At 47.2% G+C, this 20,323-nt stretch overlaps 1 protein-coding gene across 1 annotated transcript in view; it reads right to left on the bottom strand.

Moving 5' to 3' along the window:
* Positions 1 to 18,489, bottom strand: part of GRID1 (glutamate ionotropic receptor delta type subunit 1) — a 1,144,779-nt gene extending 1,126,290 nt beyond the window's left edge. Inside the window, exons 1-2 of the mRNA XM_036735649.1 lie at positions 18,411 to 18,489; positions 14,752 to 14,907 (exon numbers count right to left, since the gene is read on the bottom strand). Coding sequence (XP_036591544.1) covers positions 14,752 to 14,907; positions 18,411 to 18,489 — 235 coding nt within the window. The remainder of the gene's footprint in view (positions 1 to 14,751; positions 14,908 to 18,410) is intronic.
* Between the last annotated feature and the right edge of the window lie 1,834 nt (positions 18,490 to 20,323).

Genomic DNA, 20,323 nt, shown 5'->3' with positions numbered 1-20,323 from the left:
TTTGGAGTAAAAAGGTGCCTTGGAGATCATCCAGTCCAAACCCTTCTCTTTACAAATGGAGAAACTGAGGCAGAGAGATGTTAAGTGACTTGCCCAAGTAATAAATAGCAGCACTAGACTTTTAACCCAGATCCTTCTACTCTGAATCCAGTGCTCTTTCTGCTATACTCAGGTATTTACATGTTGTCTCCCCCTAAAGAATGCATGCTCCTTGAGGGCAGGGACTATTGTTTTGAGCATGGGTTGGTTTGGGGGTAGTGTGCCTTTCTTTGTATCCCCAGCACTTGGCACAGTGCCTGGCACATAGTAGGCACTTAATAAATGCTATTTGACTGCCTGACTATATCATGATATTGTATGTGTATGTTGTATGCCCCCTAAAGTCCACAGAGCAAAGTTGGACTAGAATCCTTGAACCACTGGATTTAGGAGGAACCTTGGAGACCGGCTGGCCCAAAATGACATAGAGCACATAATTGATGAATAGTGACTGATAGGCTAATTGACCCAGTCTACTCTCTAGAATGTCTCAGAAAGGCCATCATGGACCCTGGTACTAACTAAGTAATAAGAAGTTGAAGCAGTGGGCTCTGGTTTAACCCAGAGGTAAAAGGCATTGACTTCTCTAGATGACCCTTCATTCATCACAACCTCACTGCATCCCTTTTAGCAGAATCAAGAACTTCATCCCAAACTCCTGTGTCCTTACTCCAAGCCCTGTCCAGTCCCAGTGAATTAAGCAACATCTATTAAATACCAACTATGTGCCAGACATTGTGTAAATATAAGGAGTCACTTCAAGTCTCATCTCATATAGCTAAGAGAACCATAGGGGAAAAGGAGGCCACGGGGATCATTGAGGTACCCACCCAAAAAAGCAGGGACAAGAGGCTTTAACCCTTGAACCTAGTCACTGTCTTATGAGTCTTGATCAGGCCAGAAAAGAGCAATAACTAGGCTTGAACCTAGGATGCCAAAAATTTAAAGGGCACTATATTCTCTCAAGATCTAGAAGCAACTAGCAACAAAAAATTAATCACAATCAGAAATTAGCTTTTCCCAAACACTACCCCTCAGAAGGCCACACCCCAGGTAAGGCTTTTTCTGGGTTTAAACAATCAACACAAAAGTCAGAGCTGAGGATAAGAAAGGGCATAAAGATAAAGGAGAACATTTCTGATGCTTTTTTTCCTGCTCAAAAATCAGTGACACATTCATTCCTTGCCTGGGAGGGTGTGTGTGTGTGTGTGTGTGTGTGTGTGTGTGTAGTTGAGATCATAGCTCCCTTTGTCTTCCATGCTTCCTCTGCATTGATAACAACATAACCTCACTTATCCAGGGGGCACAGGAGAAGAACTCTGTGTCTCCAGAGGAGACCCCTCTAGCAATAATGCAAGAGATGAATTTAAAATCACCAGACTCTTGACAACACTACCCTCCGCATCACCTTTGGTAAGATCCTTATCATCTCTTACCTAGACTAATGCAATAGCCTCCTCTTTGGCCTTCCTACATCAAGTGTCTCTCCTCTCCAATACATTCTCCATATAACTGCCAGAGTGATATTACTAGCACAGGTCTGATTATGTGCCTCCACTGCTCAAAAACCTTCAATGGCTCCCAATTGTTTCTGGGAAAACTAAAATACTAAATAAATAAATAATAAAGTTGCTAAATAAATAAATACTAAATAAATGCCATAAATAAAATGTTTAGCATTCAAAGACCTCTACAACATCACAACAACCTACTTTTCCAGGCTTATCACGCATCAATAGCTTGGCTCCCCTTCATGCAATCTATGTTCCAGCCAAACTAAACTGGTTTCTCTTTCTTAGTCACAACACTCACATCCCACCTCCATGCCTTTGAACAGGCTGCTACTATGCATGGAATGTACTTCTCCCTCTGCCTTTTAAAATCCCTTCAGAGATTGACTGAAGTGATGCCCTCGGTCTTACATGCTCCTTCTCTGCTCAGATTGTTCTGTATTTACTTGCCCTTGACCATGTCAGATCCCTACAAAGCTCCTTGGTGGCAGGTGCTTTTTAATTGTTTATTTTTGTATCCCCCCAGGATTTAACATAGTGTTTTGTACATAGTAGGTGCTTAATAAGTATTTTTAACTGAATTGAATTAGTAGGTCCTTCCTATCTCTGGGCCTTTCTATCTCAGGATCCATTCCCAGTGTCAAGATGGAAGTAAAGAGTAGACTATTCTAGGCAACCAAAAAGTCATGTGGGGCATGGCTGGTGGTCAATGGGGTCATTAAGAATGAAACAGATTGAAGGAGTTCTGAAGAACACATGGAGAGTAGGACTTTTGTCAAAAGCCATGTCCCCCAGTTGATTGAGTGGGACTAGATGAGGTGTCGCCTGGGGGATAGAAGGATGAGGGAGGGAGCCCAGTCACTGTCACCAACCTGTTAGAGTTCACTAAAGGGCTATAAAAATCATTTGGACCAAGGTGAACCAATAGCTGTTATTTATCCTCAAAAAATCCCTGATAAGTTTTTGCACCAAAGGCTATTTTAAAAATTGAGTCACCAGGGAATTGGAGGAATGGTTTTGTCCTAAATGAGGAAATGGCTCAGATATAAAAATAAAGGATGAGGATAAAGGATTGCTTCCTAGAGCAGGGGGGAAAAGTATAAATGGGGGCTCTGATTCTCACAAAGATCAGTAATAAACCCAGTCTGAGTTAACATATTTGTCAGATCATGTAACCTACAAAATGATGAGTAGTTGTTTTTTTTCAATCCTCTCCTACCCAAAAATCTCAGGAAAAAAAGAAGAAATTATGCACCAGACATAGAGTAACCAACATTGAATCCACAAAAGAAGACAAAAATACTAAGTTTAAAAATGAAACAACACCAGGGACCTTAAATACTTAGAACTCCCACTCAGAATCCCCTTTCCTAGCTACCCACTCCATCTGTCAGTATAAAGCAACCTCAAAGAATTATGTTTTAGTATATCACTATGAGATCTGCCCAGTCTCTCCCCCTCCTTCCCTCCCTCCCTCCTTCGATAGAGAGAGAGAGAGAGAGAGAGAGAGAGAGAGAGAGAGAGAGAGCTTCTGACTCTGCCTAACCACCCAAGAGAAAGGGAAGAAAGTAAAAAAGGAGAAAGATAAGAAGGACAAAAGACACAAAGAATACAGAATCAGCAAAAGGGATAGGGGGCAGAGTTTCCACGTGCAAATTTCCAGCTTCTGTGGTCTGTGCAGCAGTAGAAGAGAAAGAGGTTTTGTTTTGTTTTGTTTTGTTTTTTAAAGTTAGGAGTAAAACCAAAGACAAGCAACTGGGAACCCAGGAGAAATACTGAAAAACTAAAAGGAAAATTCTGAATAAAATCCTAACTAACTCACAAGTAAACCATCAGAGACATAAGAATAGAAATATGAGTAAAAACTTAGGAAAAAAGAATATTATGAACAAGCATTATACTATGAAGGAAAATGAACCAAAACACTCCTGTCAAAAAGACAATTCTGCAAATTCCCCAGTGATCATGGAACTTTAGAATGGCTTAAAATGAAAATAAAACACTTAAAAGAAGAAATTAAGAATTAGATTAGAACAGACATCAGACTCTTAATGCAGAATTTTGAAACATAAACATCAAAACACAGAATTTAGAAGAAAAAATGAAAAAGATTTCCAAAGAAGTAGAGACTCTGAAAAATAATAACAGATTAGGAACACAAACTTGAAACTCTAAGGTATATGATGGTTGATTTTCACCATTTCAACAACAAAAAGCATGTTCTACAACTATTCAGGAGGAAATACTTCAAATATGAAAGAACATCTTTCCAAACAACCCAGGATTATTCCATGGTCACAAGAAAATGAAGAAAAGAATGGAATAGTATATATAGCTATATAAATAAATTTACATATATGTATATGATGATTTAAATTTATAGAAATATATATTATTATATATTTATATTATATGACAACATATATTATGTATATAATTATTTTATATATATATCATATATATATATATACACATCAGTGACCCAAAAGAAGTATACACACACACACACACACACACACACACACACACACACACCTTCAAGGGAGACGATTACATGAAGCTTTTCTATGTGGTAACAAGCCAATAAGAATGAATAGCAAGAAGAAATGGCCAGGTTTCTAAGAAGCAAAAATGAATGAAAGGCATTTATTAAATCTTTCTTTGGGAAAGGTACTGTGCTGGGTGCTAGATATACAAATAGAAAAGCAAAAAAGTCCTTGTTCTTAAGGAACTCACTTTTTAATGGAGAGGACAACATATATAGGAGGTTTCAGCCAAAAGTCAGATGTAGAGGTACCATGGTCCATTGAATGCAGTAGCAAAAAAAGATGGCACTATATCTCCTTTAATGGCATTTCCTTTGAACATCACACCTGCTTTTGTAAGAATTTTATTTACTCTATCTTCTGTAGGTGGGGCTACTGAAAAGGGTAGAAGATTTTCAATGCACAGAATTATGAAAGGCAAAATACACCAGGAAAATAATTTTTAAATAATTCATTAAGAGACAACATGGTATAGTGGATAGAAGGTTGCCCTTGGAGTCAGAAAACTTGGGCTCAAATGTGATCTGCACACTAGCTCTATGACCATGGGCAATTCCCTTAAACTCTCACTGCCCCCAAGAAACTCTATAAAACTGAAAGTTACCAAAAACAATAGTTGATCTGAATAGGAGGAGGAAGTTCTCCCATACAGATGAAATCAAAGATCCGAAAAAAATAAAGTGCACTACCATTGTATAACTTTATGTTGTTCAGTATTTCAGTCATGTCCAACTTTTTGTGACCCCACTTGGGGTTGTCTTGGCAAAGATACTGGAGTGGTTTGCCATCTCCTTCTCCAGCTCATTTTACAAATGAGGAAACTGAGGCAAACAGGGTGAAGTGACTTGCCCAGGGTCACACAGCTAATAAGTATCTGAAGCCAGATTTTAATTCAGGAAAATGAGTCTTCCTGACTCCAAGGCCCAGCATTCTACCCACTGTGCTGTCTAGCTGCCTATATAACCCTATACAAAGTTTCAAAGGTATTCTGCAAGCATGATTTCATTTGATCCTCATAACAACATTGTGAAACGATCAGCAAAGGCTTTATCCCCATCTTACACATATTTAAAAAATCAGGTTTCCTTAATCTAGGTGGAACAATGGATAGGGTGTGAGGCCTGGAGTCAGGAAGATTTGAGTTCAAATCTAACCTCAGACACTTACTAGATGAGTAACCCTGGGCAAATCATTTAACCTGTGTCTGCCTCATTTTCCTTAACTGTAAAGTAGGGATAATAATACAACCTCCCTCCCAAGACTGTTGTGAGAATCAAATGAGATAATATCTTATAATATGCTTAGTACAGTGTCTAGCACATATTAGGCAATATATTAATGCTAGTTATCATTATCATTATTATTATTATAATGACTTGTCTAAAATCACACAGCTAGGATCTGGAGACTGAACCAGGCTTCCTGATTCGGAGTCAAATGCTCCTACACTGAGTCCAAGGCTCCCTACAGTCTACTGAGTATTCAAGGCTCTGAGCCATCTCTTACAACACAATACATCAGAGACAGCATTGGATTTTAAGTCAGATTCCCTAGATTCAAATCCCAGCTCTGCTACTTACTGACTGTATTATCTTGCACAAGTCACCAATGGGCCTCCCTTTCCACCTTTATAAATAGAGGACTTAGTTGCAGTTGACAACCTTTAAGGTGCTTTCCACTACAATATTATAATCCTGTGATCTATGAATCATGGCTCTAATGCACTAATGCAACTGAATGGTGTGCATCCTCAGGAAGGAGGCCAGAAACAAAAGAGAAGTCATTCGACCTCTGTAAAAGTGCTCCATGCCTGGAAGGTCCATGCTCACTGTACTCCACAAAAGATTGCATGGAGCTAGAGAAGTTTCCAAGAAAGGCAAGAAAGAGTGAAAATAGAGTTGGGGATAGGGTGTTAAGGGCAGACTAAGAGGGAATATTTCTCCAAGATGGAAAAAGAAAAGTCTGAGAAAAGGCTGGATGGGAACACACAGACATGTTCACCAAATCCCCTGACACCAGAATCACTAGGGTGAGTCTGTCTGGGGCAGGAGAAGAGCAACTTCACACAATGGGGAATAAATCTTTGCAACATGTTAACCAAAAAGGAGGTCAGGCCATAAAGTAAAACTGGATTCAAGTTTTGATAAATTTATGTATACACATGAAAGTCTAAGAATGTAGCTATTCGGGAGATCAATCAATTTAGAGGTATTGATTGAGCACCTACTGTCAGGCACTATGCTAGGTGCTAGGCATACAAAGACAAAAACGAAATGATTGCTGCCCTCAGAGAGTTTACATTCTATTAGAAGAGACATCTGTACACAGATAAATGTATACAAAACAAATACCGGGTAACTGGGGAGAAAGAATGAGCAGATGGGGGATAGGGAAAGGCCTCATTAGGATGCGATGCTTGAATTAAGGTTTGAAAAGAACAAAGGAATCTAAGGATGAAGGGTATTCCAAGCATGGAGGTGGGAGGTAGTGTCAAGTATGAAGAACATCGAGAAATTCAGTTCGGCTGGAACGTAGAATATGGAAAGAGGAGTCAAATATAATAAGACTGGGAAAGTAAAGTGAGAAGAGGTGACAGTGATTTTACCCCACCCTCACCCAGGGCTTTGCTTAGATTCATTCAAATAGCAGATGCAAAGCACATTAGACCCCCTAAATATTACAAGGGTTCATGTCCATGCAGTTCTATGGCATTTCTCCAGCAGAGCTCCCACAGACATGAATGTTAAGCATAGGAACCCCAACGAGGTATTAAACAGGGACCTACATAGACTTCCTAGATACTCAGGTATCCTTGTCTAGGAGACCCACCTTGTGAAATGAGGGGAGGGAAGAAAGGGAAAGAGGATGTCTCCAGGTGCTACATACAAGTAATCCAGAATGGGCTATTAAGTGGGAAGAGGACTGTTTGAGATATCCCTGACTTTGGAGATTCATGTCAAGGAAGTTAAAACCTCCCTTTTACAAGAGGTCCTGGAAGAAGATGGTGGCAAGAGACATAAATGGATGACAATTTTTTAATACCTAAGCCTGATCTCTTTCTGTCATAGGCCATAGGTCATAACCATAGGAGACCCAGGATATATCCATGCATTCATCCAAAAAAAACATTTATTAAGAGTCTATTATGTAACAGAACCAAGAAATATGATTGGCCAGTGCCCCCTTTCATGGATCCATTTGGAGAGTCATTAGAATCTCTGCTTCCAGCTGCCCTAATCCCTTGAGCCAATGCCTAAGGAAAGCCTGGATTCTTTTTCAGACACCAACCCCATACATCATGGTTCTTTTGCCATCATCTTCAAAATGATTGGGGTTAGAACCAACCCTGAGCCTCCTTCCTCAGCCCAGTTCCCATCCTACCAAGCAGGGGCAGGGCTCTCAGGAGATCTATCCCATTCTTAGATCTGGTTTTCCCTGAAGAGTTGGAGTTATTCAACCAAAAGAAAATCACCTTCCTGTAGTAAACTGACCTTGGCTCAGAGGTAAAAGTCTAAAAGGGCATGAACACCCCCTACAGAATTCCTCTGATCATCTCAAAGAGCTCAGATTCCTTGCTATGAATTAGAGTCAATGCTACAAAGATCACTTCCTACTCTGAGCCTATGCTTCCTTTCCCTCTTGGTGCAGAGGACACATTTGTTTCTTACCAAGGGGATTCTTTGGAACAATGAGAACTGTCCAAAAAGGAGCTATTTCAGGAGGTAAGGAGCTCCCCATCCTCTGAAATACTCAAGCACAGGCAAGAGGACAAGTTTTTAAAGATGCTGTTAGTTATGGGTTGGACTAGATGCCCTCTAGTTCCCTTAAAGCTCTAACATTCCTTTTTACTGAGAACAGGTAAGAGCCCATCCCTGAAGGATAACTAAGCAGAGTTAAGTCTCTTAACTCTGAGCAGCCCCTGCCCTCTGTGTCCAGCAGAAGATTGGAGCTGGGTTTGTTTCCTTGCTAGAGCCCAGCATTCCAAGATCTCCTCAAACCCCCACACTGACCAGGGAGCTGAGAGATGCAAAGGATGCATTATCCCTCCTACCTATAACCTCTCCAGGGCAACCCATCTGGCTTGACCCACACATTCTAGTAGGGCTGCCTGTTAGAGAAGACTCTAGCAGCTCTCCACAGTAGTGTGAAAAAACTGAAGGAAAACAGCATGAAACACTCAATCCCCGCAGACCTAGATCTGTGCTACCAGTTAGACTATCCTGAGAATCCAGTTCACAACACTGCCATCTGATCTAAGATGCCAGGAACTGGGCAGATCCTTCCCAAGAAACTAGAGAGCATCATCAAACCTCTTGGGAACACCACTCTTCCCATAATGTACCTAAGTAAGGTTTTTTCCTAGTTTCTCTGCCCAGAGTCCTCCATGCTCCAAAATACCTAGCCCTCCAATTTCTCCCATCATGTTTTCCATCATCCCATTGTGCTTCCTTTCTGAATCATAATTCTAAATGCATCTCCCACCCCTGCTTCAGCCTAAAATGTAAACAAACTCTAACCCCCATACTCCTCTGGTGAGAGCCAGCTTGCCAAAACAAATCCTTCTGGTACATCCCAACCATATAGCCCTCCATCCCCAGGGAGGTCCCCAGAGCCCACCCATCTCTGTACATTGGCATCAGAGTCAGTATGATACAAGCTGGAAAGCAAGCTTAATCTCCACCAGTAAGACTAGCCAAAGTTGATTTTACTCCAAACCTATTTTCCAGCCCCAGGGCTGCTACAATAAGCTGTGCTGCCTGCAGGGCTCTGGACTGAACCCCAGGCTCTGGGGAACAATGCAGTTGCTAGGGTGTTTTGTACCATGTAGACAGACCACAGGAGACAGTGCCCTCTGTTCTTAAACTCTTAGGACTTAGCATAGGAAGGAACTCTAGAGACATGTCCTCCAACCCCCTCATTTTATAGAGGAGAAAACCGAGACCAAAGAAGGTGAATGACTTGTCCAAGATCACCCAGGTGGATTCAACTTCCATTTTTCTGGCTCCAAATCCACTGTCCTTCCCTCACCACTGTTAGCTAGGAGACTGAGTTCACATCCCAACTCTTCCACTGCCCAGACTTGTGACCTTGGAACTGTCACTTTTCTCTGAGCACAGTTTTCTCTTCAGTAAAGGAGAGGGTTGGGAGCTTCATGATCAGATCTCCAGGGTCCCTTCAAACTCTGACAACTTGATATATCATCCATCTGAGATTCTTTTGCCTCCTGTCCCAGTGCTCCTTCCATAACACCCCACTGCCTTACATCCTCAAATCCCCTTCACTGTGATTATGAAGGCCTTCCCAGTGAATTTCAGTGGCACTGGAAATAATGGGTGGTAACCTGGATGCAAAGCCTCATCAGCCTACACAAGGGCTGGCCATCTCCATCCATTCCTATCTGCCATTCCAGCAGCTGGGGCCTAGAAGAAAAGGGATGATAATGTGTATTTCTCCCAGTCTTGTTGATAAGGATATAAAAATTTGCCAGCCTACAGAGAAATTTTAATCAGCACTCTGTTCCACGGGCCACCACAGTCCTTGTACACCCACAGTAAAACATGCCTCATCAATGTTCTTCTCATCTACCCATTCGACACTAGGATACATCTCAAATGGGTAGATTAGCAACTCCCTGCCAGATTGCTTAGATGGTACCTATCACCCCAGGATCCTGGGAAGGACAATAAACCCCCAGAATCATTTTCTGAATCCTTTACATGAGGACACTAAAGTATGAGGAATGACGGGAGTCAGCCCAGCATAGACCCCTGGGGGCAGGCAATTTGTCCCAATATATGCTTCCTTTTCTGGTTTCCATGTCATTTCACAGAACAGGAGGGTGTTTAGGATATGTCTTTGGCCACCAATAAACAAACAAACATTTCAAGAAGCACCTGTCATTCAATGGACAGCAGGATATTTTTCTCAACAGAGGAAGGGTATACCAATCCAGGCAAAGTAAGTTTACAGGAATATTTGAATCCCAGTAACTTCCATTCTTGAGTCATCCTACCTACCATGGGACCTCAGGTGATCCTCCAGTTTCCCAGGCAAGCCTGGCAAATCTCGAAAGGGTCTTCTAATCTGTGGGTGCCCTTTTCCCCAATGTGAAATGTCCACAAACCTCCTAAGTCTTCCTCCTCTCTTCTCCTTACAGGCAATTAGGTGGCACCAAGCATTCAGAGAGTGCTGGCCCTGGAGTCAGGAAGATCAAAGTTCAAACCCTGCCTCTGATGCTTACTAGTAACCATCAGGGAAAGTCATTCAACCTCTCTTTACCTCAGTTTCTTGGTCCGTAAAACGGGGATCACTCCCAAAGTTATGAGGATCAAATGAGATAGCATATGTAAATGCAAGCTATTATTATTATTCTAGTACCCCCTATTCTTGCCATAGGCCCTCCTCCCTAATATAATACCACTTTGACCACTTATCACCATGTAAGAGGCAGTTTAGCTCACTGATCCTGGAGTCAGAGGACAGCTAGGTGGCTCAATGGATAGAATGCTGGGCCTGGGGTCAGGAACACCCATCTTTCTGAGTTCAAATCTTACTTCAGACAGCTGTGTGAGCCTGGGCAAGTCACCTAAGCCTGTTTGCCTCAGTTTCCTCATCTATAAAATGAGCTGGAGAAGGAAATGGCAAAACACTCCAGTAGCTCTGCCAAGAAAACCCCAAATGGGGTCACAGTGAGTCATCTACAACTGAAATGACTGAACAGCAGCTGAAGTCGGAGGACCTGAGATCATCTCACCTCTAGTGCTTGCCAGCAGTGTGACTTTGTCCCAGTCACTTAACTTCTTTGGGTCTCAGTTTCTTCAGCTAAAAAATGAAAATGTTTAACTAGATGACCTCAAAGATTCCTCCCTAGCTCTAAATATATGGTCCCATGACCATGTATAATCCTTGGGGTAAGGAAGACAGGATAATAGATATTTTATTCATTTCCTGGGAAAGGAAGGGGCAAAGTATTCAAGAATCCAATAGAGAAGTCCCACAGAATCCTCCTTGCAAGTAATAAAAAGTTACTTTAAAAGGGGTGATGGTGAAGGGGGGAGACTAAGTTATTTATGGCATGTGTTTTTATACCTTAAAACAGAGCTTCTTAACCTTTTTGTGTTTGGAAGTCTGGTGGAGCCCATGGACCCCTTCTTAGAATAATGTTTATAAATGCATAACATAACATATATAGGATTACAAAAGAAATCAATAACATTTGAAATAAAAACACAAATTTCCCCATCCAAATTCCCAGACTCCCCTGAAATTTACCCATAGACCCCCCTGGGGATCCAAGGATCTCAAATAAAGAACCTGTGTCCTAAATGAAGTCAAGTGCCTAGACTCTGAATTATTGACTAAAGTACTCCAGGCCTCAGTTTCTTCCTCTGTAAAATGAGGGAATTGGACTCCCTTATCTCTGAGGTCCCTTCCACTCAAGGTCTGTGTTGTTATGATCCCATGCTCCCTTCCCAGGGAGGTCTCAGGGAGTACCCTGCCTAATGCCCATTTAAAGTCCATGGAGAAGTAATAGGATCATGGGATTTAGAACTGGAAAAGGCCTTGGCCGTCACTTAGTCCAATGCCTATATCTTACAGATAAGGAAACAAGTCCAAAAAAGTGAATGACTTGCCCAATAACACAGCTAGAAAGTAGCAGAGAAGAATCTAGCCCACATCTAATCTAACATCATCATCATCATCTCTAATAATTCTTTCCACGTTTCCCCATGGGTCTCCCCCTTTAGCAAACAGAAAGGTTCATTTCCAGGGGGAGAAAACATCCAGGAAAATGAAGTTGGAAAGTGAGGAAAGGGAGAGAGAAGATACTCACAATGTTAACAAAGTGATGGTAAGCCTGGCAATGTTTCATCCTCCTAGAGAATGGGGGGGAGAGGGGGCAAAATCAGCCCATTGGAAAGCTTTGGCTCAGTCAACCTTCTAGATTCTCTGACCATTTGCTATAAGAAACATTAACCACTAACTAAGCAGTCTTATGACTGAACCCAAGTCCTGATAACCCAAAGTGAAGGCAAGATCCGTTTCACTCCTGTCAGTCCTGGACCAGCCCCCGACTTTTAGATTTCCTGGGGAAATGGCACTGAAAACCTGTGGAGAACAAGCTCCAGAAAAGTCTAGAGGTCATCTGGTCCAACTCCCTCATTTAGCAGATGACGAAACTGAGACCCAGCTCATCAGGGTTTAGTATGCTACCCTTTTTCTCATCTAAGGCCCTTAGCCTCATCAAACTGATGCAGGCACTTGGACCCTGCGGGAACGTAGACTGGAAATACTCTCCAAGTGAAGGCATGTGTGGTTTGTTTTATTAATTTCAGTGAAAACTCAAAAAGCAACAAATGTGTTTATCAAATTATTTTCAGGCTTGGCAACTGCTTCTTGGAGTCACATGTGAGCTAATGAATGGGATCGACCAAGTTTCTAGCCCCCAGGAAAAACACAACCACACACCCTCTAGGTCCCCTGACCTGGTCAGTCATCTATCACACCTTGTCCACTCTGTAAGGTCTTCAATAGGTCTTAACTCCCAAATCCCACTTAACCCCAAATCTTTGTACAGTCATCTGGAAAACAGAGCATCTTTGGCCCCCAAAGCCTTACACTCTCTTCTCCTCATCCCAACATTCATCATTAGGCTAGTATAAAAATACTGCGGATTTTCATCACCTTCCAAAGCCTCCACCAGGCTTAGAACAGCCCTCCCTTCTCTCTCGCCTGAGTTCACTCCCTGAGGTTGTTCCTCCAGCCCAAGGCTGTATAACCTAGGGAGGTTGCCCTCAGGTACTCTACCTGCTTCCCAGGGGCTCCTCTGACTCTCAAACCTGACCAGCAGGAGGCCAGGGTTAAATACCCTGCCCCCCACCTCTGCTTCCCAGATAGCCCTAATTCTCAGCGTTTAAAAGGTGAGGCATCCTTCCCTGACCTTAAAACATCATACACTACCCCAAAGGAAGGGGCAAAGTTCAGACGGATCATGAGGCAAGGCAATGTGAATTGAAGAAATCATAGAATGAGAACTGGAAAGAACTTCAAGGCCATTAAATTCAACCCTCTCATTTTATAGACAAGGGAATTGATTCTCAGAGAGGTTAAGTGATTTATCAAGCTCACAGGTTAAGAGACTGAGCCAGGATTCAAACCCAGGTCCTCTGACTCCAAATCCAGGACCTTTTTCATTGTAACATATTGTGTCCATAACGAAAGTTTTATGGTTTCAGATGGGAGGTGGGGGGTGTTGACAGATGACCAGTGCCTGGTCCTCTGGGTTTTATAAATGCCCAGTTTTAGCCAGAGACACTGTGACCTTGAAGCTGCCTGTCCTGGAGAGAGAGCCCCGCCTCACATACCTGTTGCCCACTCTCCAGTCCTCTCCTAATCAGCACCTGGAGCTGAGCCCCCACCCCCACTGACTCCCGCGCCGGGGCAGCTCGTGGCCCTGGAAGTCCCCGCCCAGTGACACGGGGCGGGGGGGGGGGGGGGGGGAGGAGGAGGGTGGCCCAAATCCTTGAGGGAAGAAGGTAAGTCAGTCCCCACGCATCAACCAAGCCCGTGCCTACCCCTATATTCCCAGTGCACACCTCACCGCTCGGTCCCTGCCCCCAAGCTTAGCCAGACTGTGCAGATACTTGTCGGAAGCTCCAACCTTGGGCTTTAGGGCTCCCTTCTGCCTGGCCGGGGCAACCTCCCTCCATAGCTGAGGCGGTGGCGGCGGCACAGGCAGTAAAGGCAAATAAAATACTCAGCTAGGGCTCCTTTCCTTGTAAAACAGCGCCCACCTCCGGCCTTGAGCCCACCAGCCTGGCTACTCGGCTTGGCTCAGCAGCAGCCGAGAGATGGAGAGCCAAATAGAGCCCGAGGCCAGGCTGGGTCCAGGGTTTGAGGGGGAGAACCAGCTGCTGGCCGAGGTTCACGGCCAGGAGCACAGCGGATAGAAGGGACCACGTTCACCAGCAAACACACACGCACACACTCACAAAGACACAGTGGCACATGGAGGCATGTTACCTACTATAGTCAGACAGGCTATACACATGGAGAAACCAGCACCCTATAGGCCTGCACACAAATGACACAGAAAGACAGAAGAATGCTATCGTCATATAAGCAGGTAGGCAGATGCAGACAAAAATCTATAGACAAGTAACATGGAGCCATGCACTACACATATAAAGGCACACAATGACATGGAGACACATATAAATTACACGCTGAGACACAGAGGCATGTTACAAGGCACAGAGGAAACACACTACTCACAATACATAGACACCTGCATAAACACACTGTATACAAGTGTCTATGTATACCTGTATACACCTGCAAACACACATTACATACTAACTACACAGAAACAGTACCTATACCCTTTGTTGCATGTACAAACACTCTGTCCTACTCTCAGGTATTAAACAGAGGAGACCAAGCCTGGCTAGGGGAGGGGAGGGAGGGAGGAAAAGTCAGGAAATGGGGAACAGGGGTCAGAGGGAAGACAGGAAAGCAATTGAAGCCAGAACAGCCACCGAACAGGCAGTGGGAAGATCACCAACTCCATATCTGCTCATCACTCTGATCAGGAGCCCCGACTTGGCCCACCATTGAACACAACAGCTCTGGGGACTGCACTTGCCACCACTTACCTTCCTGCACTGCCTGGAAGGGGTTATTGGCCTCTATGAACTTGATGGAGTAGGTGATCTTCTCACTCTGCAGAATGTCATCATTGAGGCTGAGGTCTGACACAGCCAGTTGGAAAACCTCATCGTCCTTAGCTGCATTCTCCTCAAATATGGCACCTAGAAAGGAATGGGATAAAAAAGGGAGGACACAGGGTCAAGAGGTCTCAGGAGACTAAAAGACCAAAGGCCAGGGAATGCACTCTCCTTGTAGGGTGACCGCAGCTCAGTGGCTAGCCCAGATCCATTTCCCTCCAGACTGTTGTTGGTGGCAGCTAGCTTGGTAAAGAAAGAGCAGACCATTAGCGTGGGTTTTACCAGGCATGTTACTATGTTATGGGGGTTGGAATTTTAGCTACATGGTTGTTGTTGCTACTGCTCTAGTAGTTCCCTAGGCCTCAACTCAATTAATTATTTGAGACTCTGATCTGTCCTTCCAGGAAGGCAGGATTTGATGAACAGAGAGAAACAATACATGGGTACCAGAAGAGATACCAAAGGTAAGAAAGGAAGCCAGCTACCTAGGGCAAAACAAGGGGATGGGAGAACGCTCTCAATACAAGGAGACGAACACTTTTGAATACCAAAAATTGTCACTCTATAGCAGGAAAATATTTATTTTTCTGATAGATCAAGTCCCATGTATACGAGTGAAATTTCAAAGTTTTCTTAAGCAGGGGGGCCATAATATTCAAAGCTTGCCAGCGATGCACACATCTTGCCCAGGCTCTGAGTATCATACGTATCTCAGGCTTATTCCTCATCTAGGTTTAACATATGATAGACATGTGTTGCAAATATCACAGAAGGCAGATTACAGTGGGACGGGTGTATGCTACATACACACCAATTGGATATAGCATGCACAGTGCACAGAGTCAAGTTACTATATCTAAGGGTGGACCAAAGGTTCTACAGTTGCAGAAGACTTCTCTGGGTCCACTTCTCAAATTCAGAAAAGCCCCCAGGATTGCCTCTATTCGACAGACTAGACCAGAAAGAAGAGGAAGTAGGGGGTGGGGCAGGACTTAGGGCTAAGATGTTGTTAACCCCTTTCTCCCCAGCACTCGAAGGCTGGCTTTTTCTGCAGCCATCCTCCCCTAGTGGAGCAGCTAGGTCCAGCTAGTCCTAGGTGTTTGGGAAGCTTGTTGATAGAGAAGGCATCTGGCACCAGGCTTTACATGATCCCAGTCCGTTGTGGAGCATGTGAATAAGATCCCACTACAAACGGGGCGGGACAGCTGTGCAGGCAAGATCAAGATGGCTCTGCCCTCCTCCCACCTCCAGAGCTTCCAACCAGAGAACTGCTTATTCACCCGCAGCCGGGTTGGTTCGGCCTCGGGCCACAAAGATGCCACAAAGGGGTACCCTCTGGCTCTCTAGTGTCCTAGCTGGGCATCTCAGTCTCATCATCTCTGCCCAGGAGTGTTTGTCTGGGTTTGTCTCTGCTCCAGTCCCTGTTTCTGGGTGGGTTTCCTATTTAAGAGGAATAGCTCACAGGTAGAATCCAGTACCACGGACAACTCCTAAGGGAAGCCGAACAGACGAGTACCCCAATTGAGAAAAACAAGAAGGAAAACTCACTCCAGGTTCGCAGAGTCCTGGACGCCCTGGCATTGCGCCCTAGGGAAGGCCAGTCTCCCTGGGGCTGGGGAAGTCAAATAACTCCAAGCCAACTCAAGGGCTATGGAAACCCCCAAGGTGGCTCTAGGGTGAGAACTCCAATCTACTCCCCCACAATCACAGCACTCTGCCGCGCTATAGAGAGCTCTGGGGGAAGCTGGGGCACACCGGGGTTTCCCTGATTGCCTTCCTCAGAGCCGCAATGCTGACCAGGCTGGCCGGCTCTCCACTTCTCCCACTAAGAGACTGGGCGGGGGAGCGGGGGGAGGACTAAAGTTTCTTCTGTCACCTTCCTCTTAGGCTTTCCAGAGAAGGGAAGTCCTCCTCCCTCCCCTCCTCCATCTGCCCTGTATTGCAGGATAAGAGTGGGGTGTAAAAAGGGATAGGGGTTGGCCTTTTTCAGGAGGCAACTAAGATGGAGAGACGGAGTTGGGGGGAGGTGGTGGAGAGAAATCTGCTTTAGCCTGGATTTCTGAGATCTCTCCTAGAACCCTCCAGGCCTTGATCTCTCGTACACCAGTTGTGTAGTGGGGGAGGATCCAGGACGGTTCTTGGATGCTCTGCTGTTTCACACACACCCCCAAAAAAGAGAGGTGTCGAGCTGGCATACGAGAAGCTACGGCTCATCGCCACAGCCACTATCACCCCGTACACACACCCCAACTTCCCAGGCATATTTCTCTTCTCTAGGTCTTTCCCAACTTCCCGGAGGGGACTGCGGAGTACTTCCCAGAGGGGTCCTTGTGCTCCTACAGCAACCCCCACCTCCAATCCCCATCCTACAGCTCTCAACCCGCCCAACTTCTCATTAGGTCGACCTTCTTCCTAGGCTTCATTTCCCCGGTTCCGAACCATTCCCCGCTTTTCACGCCCCCCCCCCCCCATGCTCCCGCTCTTCCCTCTCTCCCTCATCTCTCCAATCTCCGTCTCCCTCCTTTTCTCGCTCTCCTCTTTTCCCTCCTTCCTCACTCCCAGACTCAACCCCTCCACACAGACACCTCTCCTACTCTCTCCCCTGCCCCCACTCATCCACCCACGCTCCTTTCCTCCCTTCCTCTCCTCCTCTCCCACCTCCCCAGAAAGCCCACGACTCAGACTCTGGGAAAATTGAGAGCTGTCAATGGGCTCGGGTCGCAGTCGCCACCGCTGCACACATACACACACACACACACACACACACACACACACACACACTCACAATCCAGCGACAGGCATACGTTGACACACACTGACAACACCCATTGACACGCGCGCACACACACACACACACACCGACAGACAGACAGACAGACACGCACACAGGAGCCAGGAGCTCCGGACCCAGCTTCCCCAACCCTTTCCAGACAACTTGGTCACCACCTGTCTCTGCTTCACTCCTACTCTTGAGGAGGGAGGGATTGTAAGGGGATGGGGGCGTCTCCTGTGGTCCCCCTCCCCCAGTCTCCCCAGCATGAGCCTTTGGGAGAGGGATGGGAAAGGAGGGTACTGACAAACGAGCATGACTATACCCCCTAGCCCCAGCCCCCAGGGCCACAGGAGCTGCTGCCCTAGGAGGCGCCTGTGGCTACCCGGGGCGCGGCGCCCTGGAGAGTGCGTTCAAGCGGGCATCTTCGCCCCAGAGCCACTGAACCGGAGGGCGGAAGGAAGCCGAAGACCTCCGGTTCCTGGGCACTGCTCGCTGCCAACTTCGCGAGGCTACTCGGCTTCCGAGAGCCCTGGCAGCACGGATCTTTCGGCCTCAGATAGTTGGGCTCGCCCCCACTTCCCCCTCCCCAACCTTTGCCTCTCTTCATCTCCCCCGCCCCCCACCCCTCCCTCACCGCCGTGGGGGAGGGGGGTGGGTTCTACCAGCAGCCGATCCCCCTCGGGGTGTCCATCTGTCGGTCCCTGCGCCCACCCTCCCGGCCGGCTGCCTCCCTGCCTGCCTGCCTGGCCGTCTGCCTCCCTGCCTGCCCGCCTTCCTCTTCTCTTCCTCTTCGCCGGCGCTCGCTCTCTCTTACCGATGTGGATGATGGAGTCCGCCCGCACCGAAACGCACTGAAATATCCAGGGGAGAAGCCACAGCGTCAACACTTCCATGTCCCCCCTCGCGTGCTGCACATCAGCCCGGGCTCGGGGCGAGACCCAGGGTTGGGGGGAGGGGGCCGATCGGGAAGGAGGGGAGCCGGGGAGGGCCGGGAAGGGACTGGGGGAGGAGGCGCCCGGAGAACCCCGGGAGCCCGCCCGCTCAGCCCGCTCAGCCCGGCCAGCAATCCCGAGCCAGGGGTCCGAGAGCCTGAAGCAGCACGGCAGAGCCTAGCGCCTGGGAGCCGGGGAGACGAGCGCCGGGGACCTGGGCAGTGGAGAGGGGCCGGTGGGAGGCGGGGGGTGGCTCCCGGGGCAGGAGGAGGTGGCGGTGGCGGCAGGCAAAGGAAGGCAGGCGGGCCCGGTAGGCTCCCGGCGGTGGCGGCGGCTGCGGCGGTTCCTCGGCTCTCGGTGTGTGTCTGAGAGCCCCAGCGAACAGCGAACTGCGGAGGACGTCCCCCTCCCCCCTCTTTCCCATCCCCTCCCCTCCCTCCCCGCCCGCCAGCCTCCCCCCACCCCCCGGGCCACGTGATTGCAGAGCCTCGCCACTCAATAGAGGCGGCCCGAGCCTCGCGCTCGCTCTCTCCCCGGGTCGGGGCTGCCGGGCGCCCGGGGGCGCAGAGGGGGAGCCCTGGGGAATCGGGTGACTGTGCAGCCCAGGAGAGGGGAGGCGAGCTGAAGGGTGGGCACAGGAAGACTGACACCCCAAGACGAAGTTTAGAGGCACCCGCCGGAAGGAGGCAGAAAGTAAGTGGAAGGACAGCAGAAATGAGGCTGAACCCTCGACTTCCCCCCGACCTTGGCCAGGGTGGTGGGAGGGCGTGGAACAGCCCCCCAGAGCTTCCCCTCCCTACAGAGCGAAGTGGAGGACGTTCCTCCCCGCCCCAGTCTAGTTATAGCCGCGTGTTCAGGGCCTGAGTGCCTCTCAGGGAGTGAGCATGGCCAAGAGAGAAGGGGCTGCAAGGATGGGAGGTACAGACACTTGTACGGGAGGGAAATCAGGGCAAGGGATAGGGAAGATACCGAGGCAAGGACTTGGGCAGGAGCAGGAGAGAGCTGGACAGGGACTGGGGAAAGAATAGGCTTAAGGATAGAGGAGAAACTGGGCGGCGGGGAGATGTTTGGTGAGTGCACAGGTAGAGCCTAGGGCCGAGCGAGGGTTCAGGGCAGGGGGTGGACAGTTGGAGAGATGGGGCAGGGACTGGAACAGGAAGTGAGCGTGGACCGGCAAGGAAGAGAGAAGGGGCTATAAGTGGTAAGCGCTTAGAAAATGCTTGTAGACAGACTAAGAGATGGAGTGAAGACTAGGACCGGGCAAAGTGTGACCAGATGGGGCAAACAAGTCAAAAAGATGGGCAAGAGCCTGAGGCAGGGGAAGACTCGGGGCAAAGCCCTGAGCAACAAGGGCTGGCTAGGAGCACAGGACCGCTCCTGAAGAAGGAAGAGAGACCCAGCCCCGTTTTCTCTGGCTTTTCCTACCTACTCAGATGCCTCCCACGCTCAGAAGCCGAGGCAAAGTGGATCCCCAAGTGCTGGGGACGTCAAAGCTGGGTTGTTGGGTTTTTTTTAAGCTTCCCTCCCTCTCCATCTCCGACATCCCTGCCCCCCCCCCCAACACCACCACCTTAGCCTTCAATGAAATCTAATTCATAAATCGGGCAGCTCGGGCTCAGAAGCCTAATTCATCCCCTAAAACAAACGCATCACTGATTGCAGGCATCCAGACGTGAGGAGCGTTTAAAGATGCCCGGGAGCCGGAGAAAACACTTTCATTCAAGGAGCCTGAGACGTAATTAAAACCCCTGCTTGCCAGGGAGAGGAGCTGAGAGTGGGACTGTTCCCTCGATTG

Source organism: Trichosurus vulpecula, chromosome 8 (genome assembly GCF_011100635.1).
Source record: "Trichosurus vulpecula isolate mTriVul1 chromosome 8, mTriVul1.pri, whole genome shotgun sequence".
Classification (NCBI taxonomy): domain Eukaryota; kingdom Metazoa; phylum Chordata; class Mammalia; order Diprotodontia; family Phalangeridae; genus Trichosurus; species Trichosurus vulpecula.
This window is presented reverse-complemented; position numbering and strand designations above follow the sequence as displayed.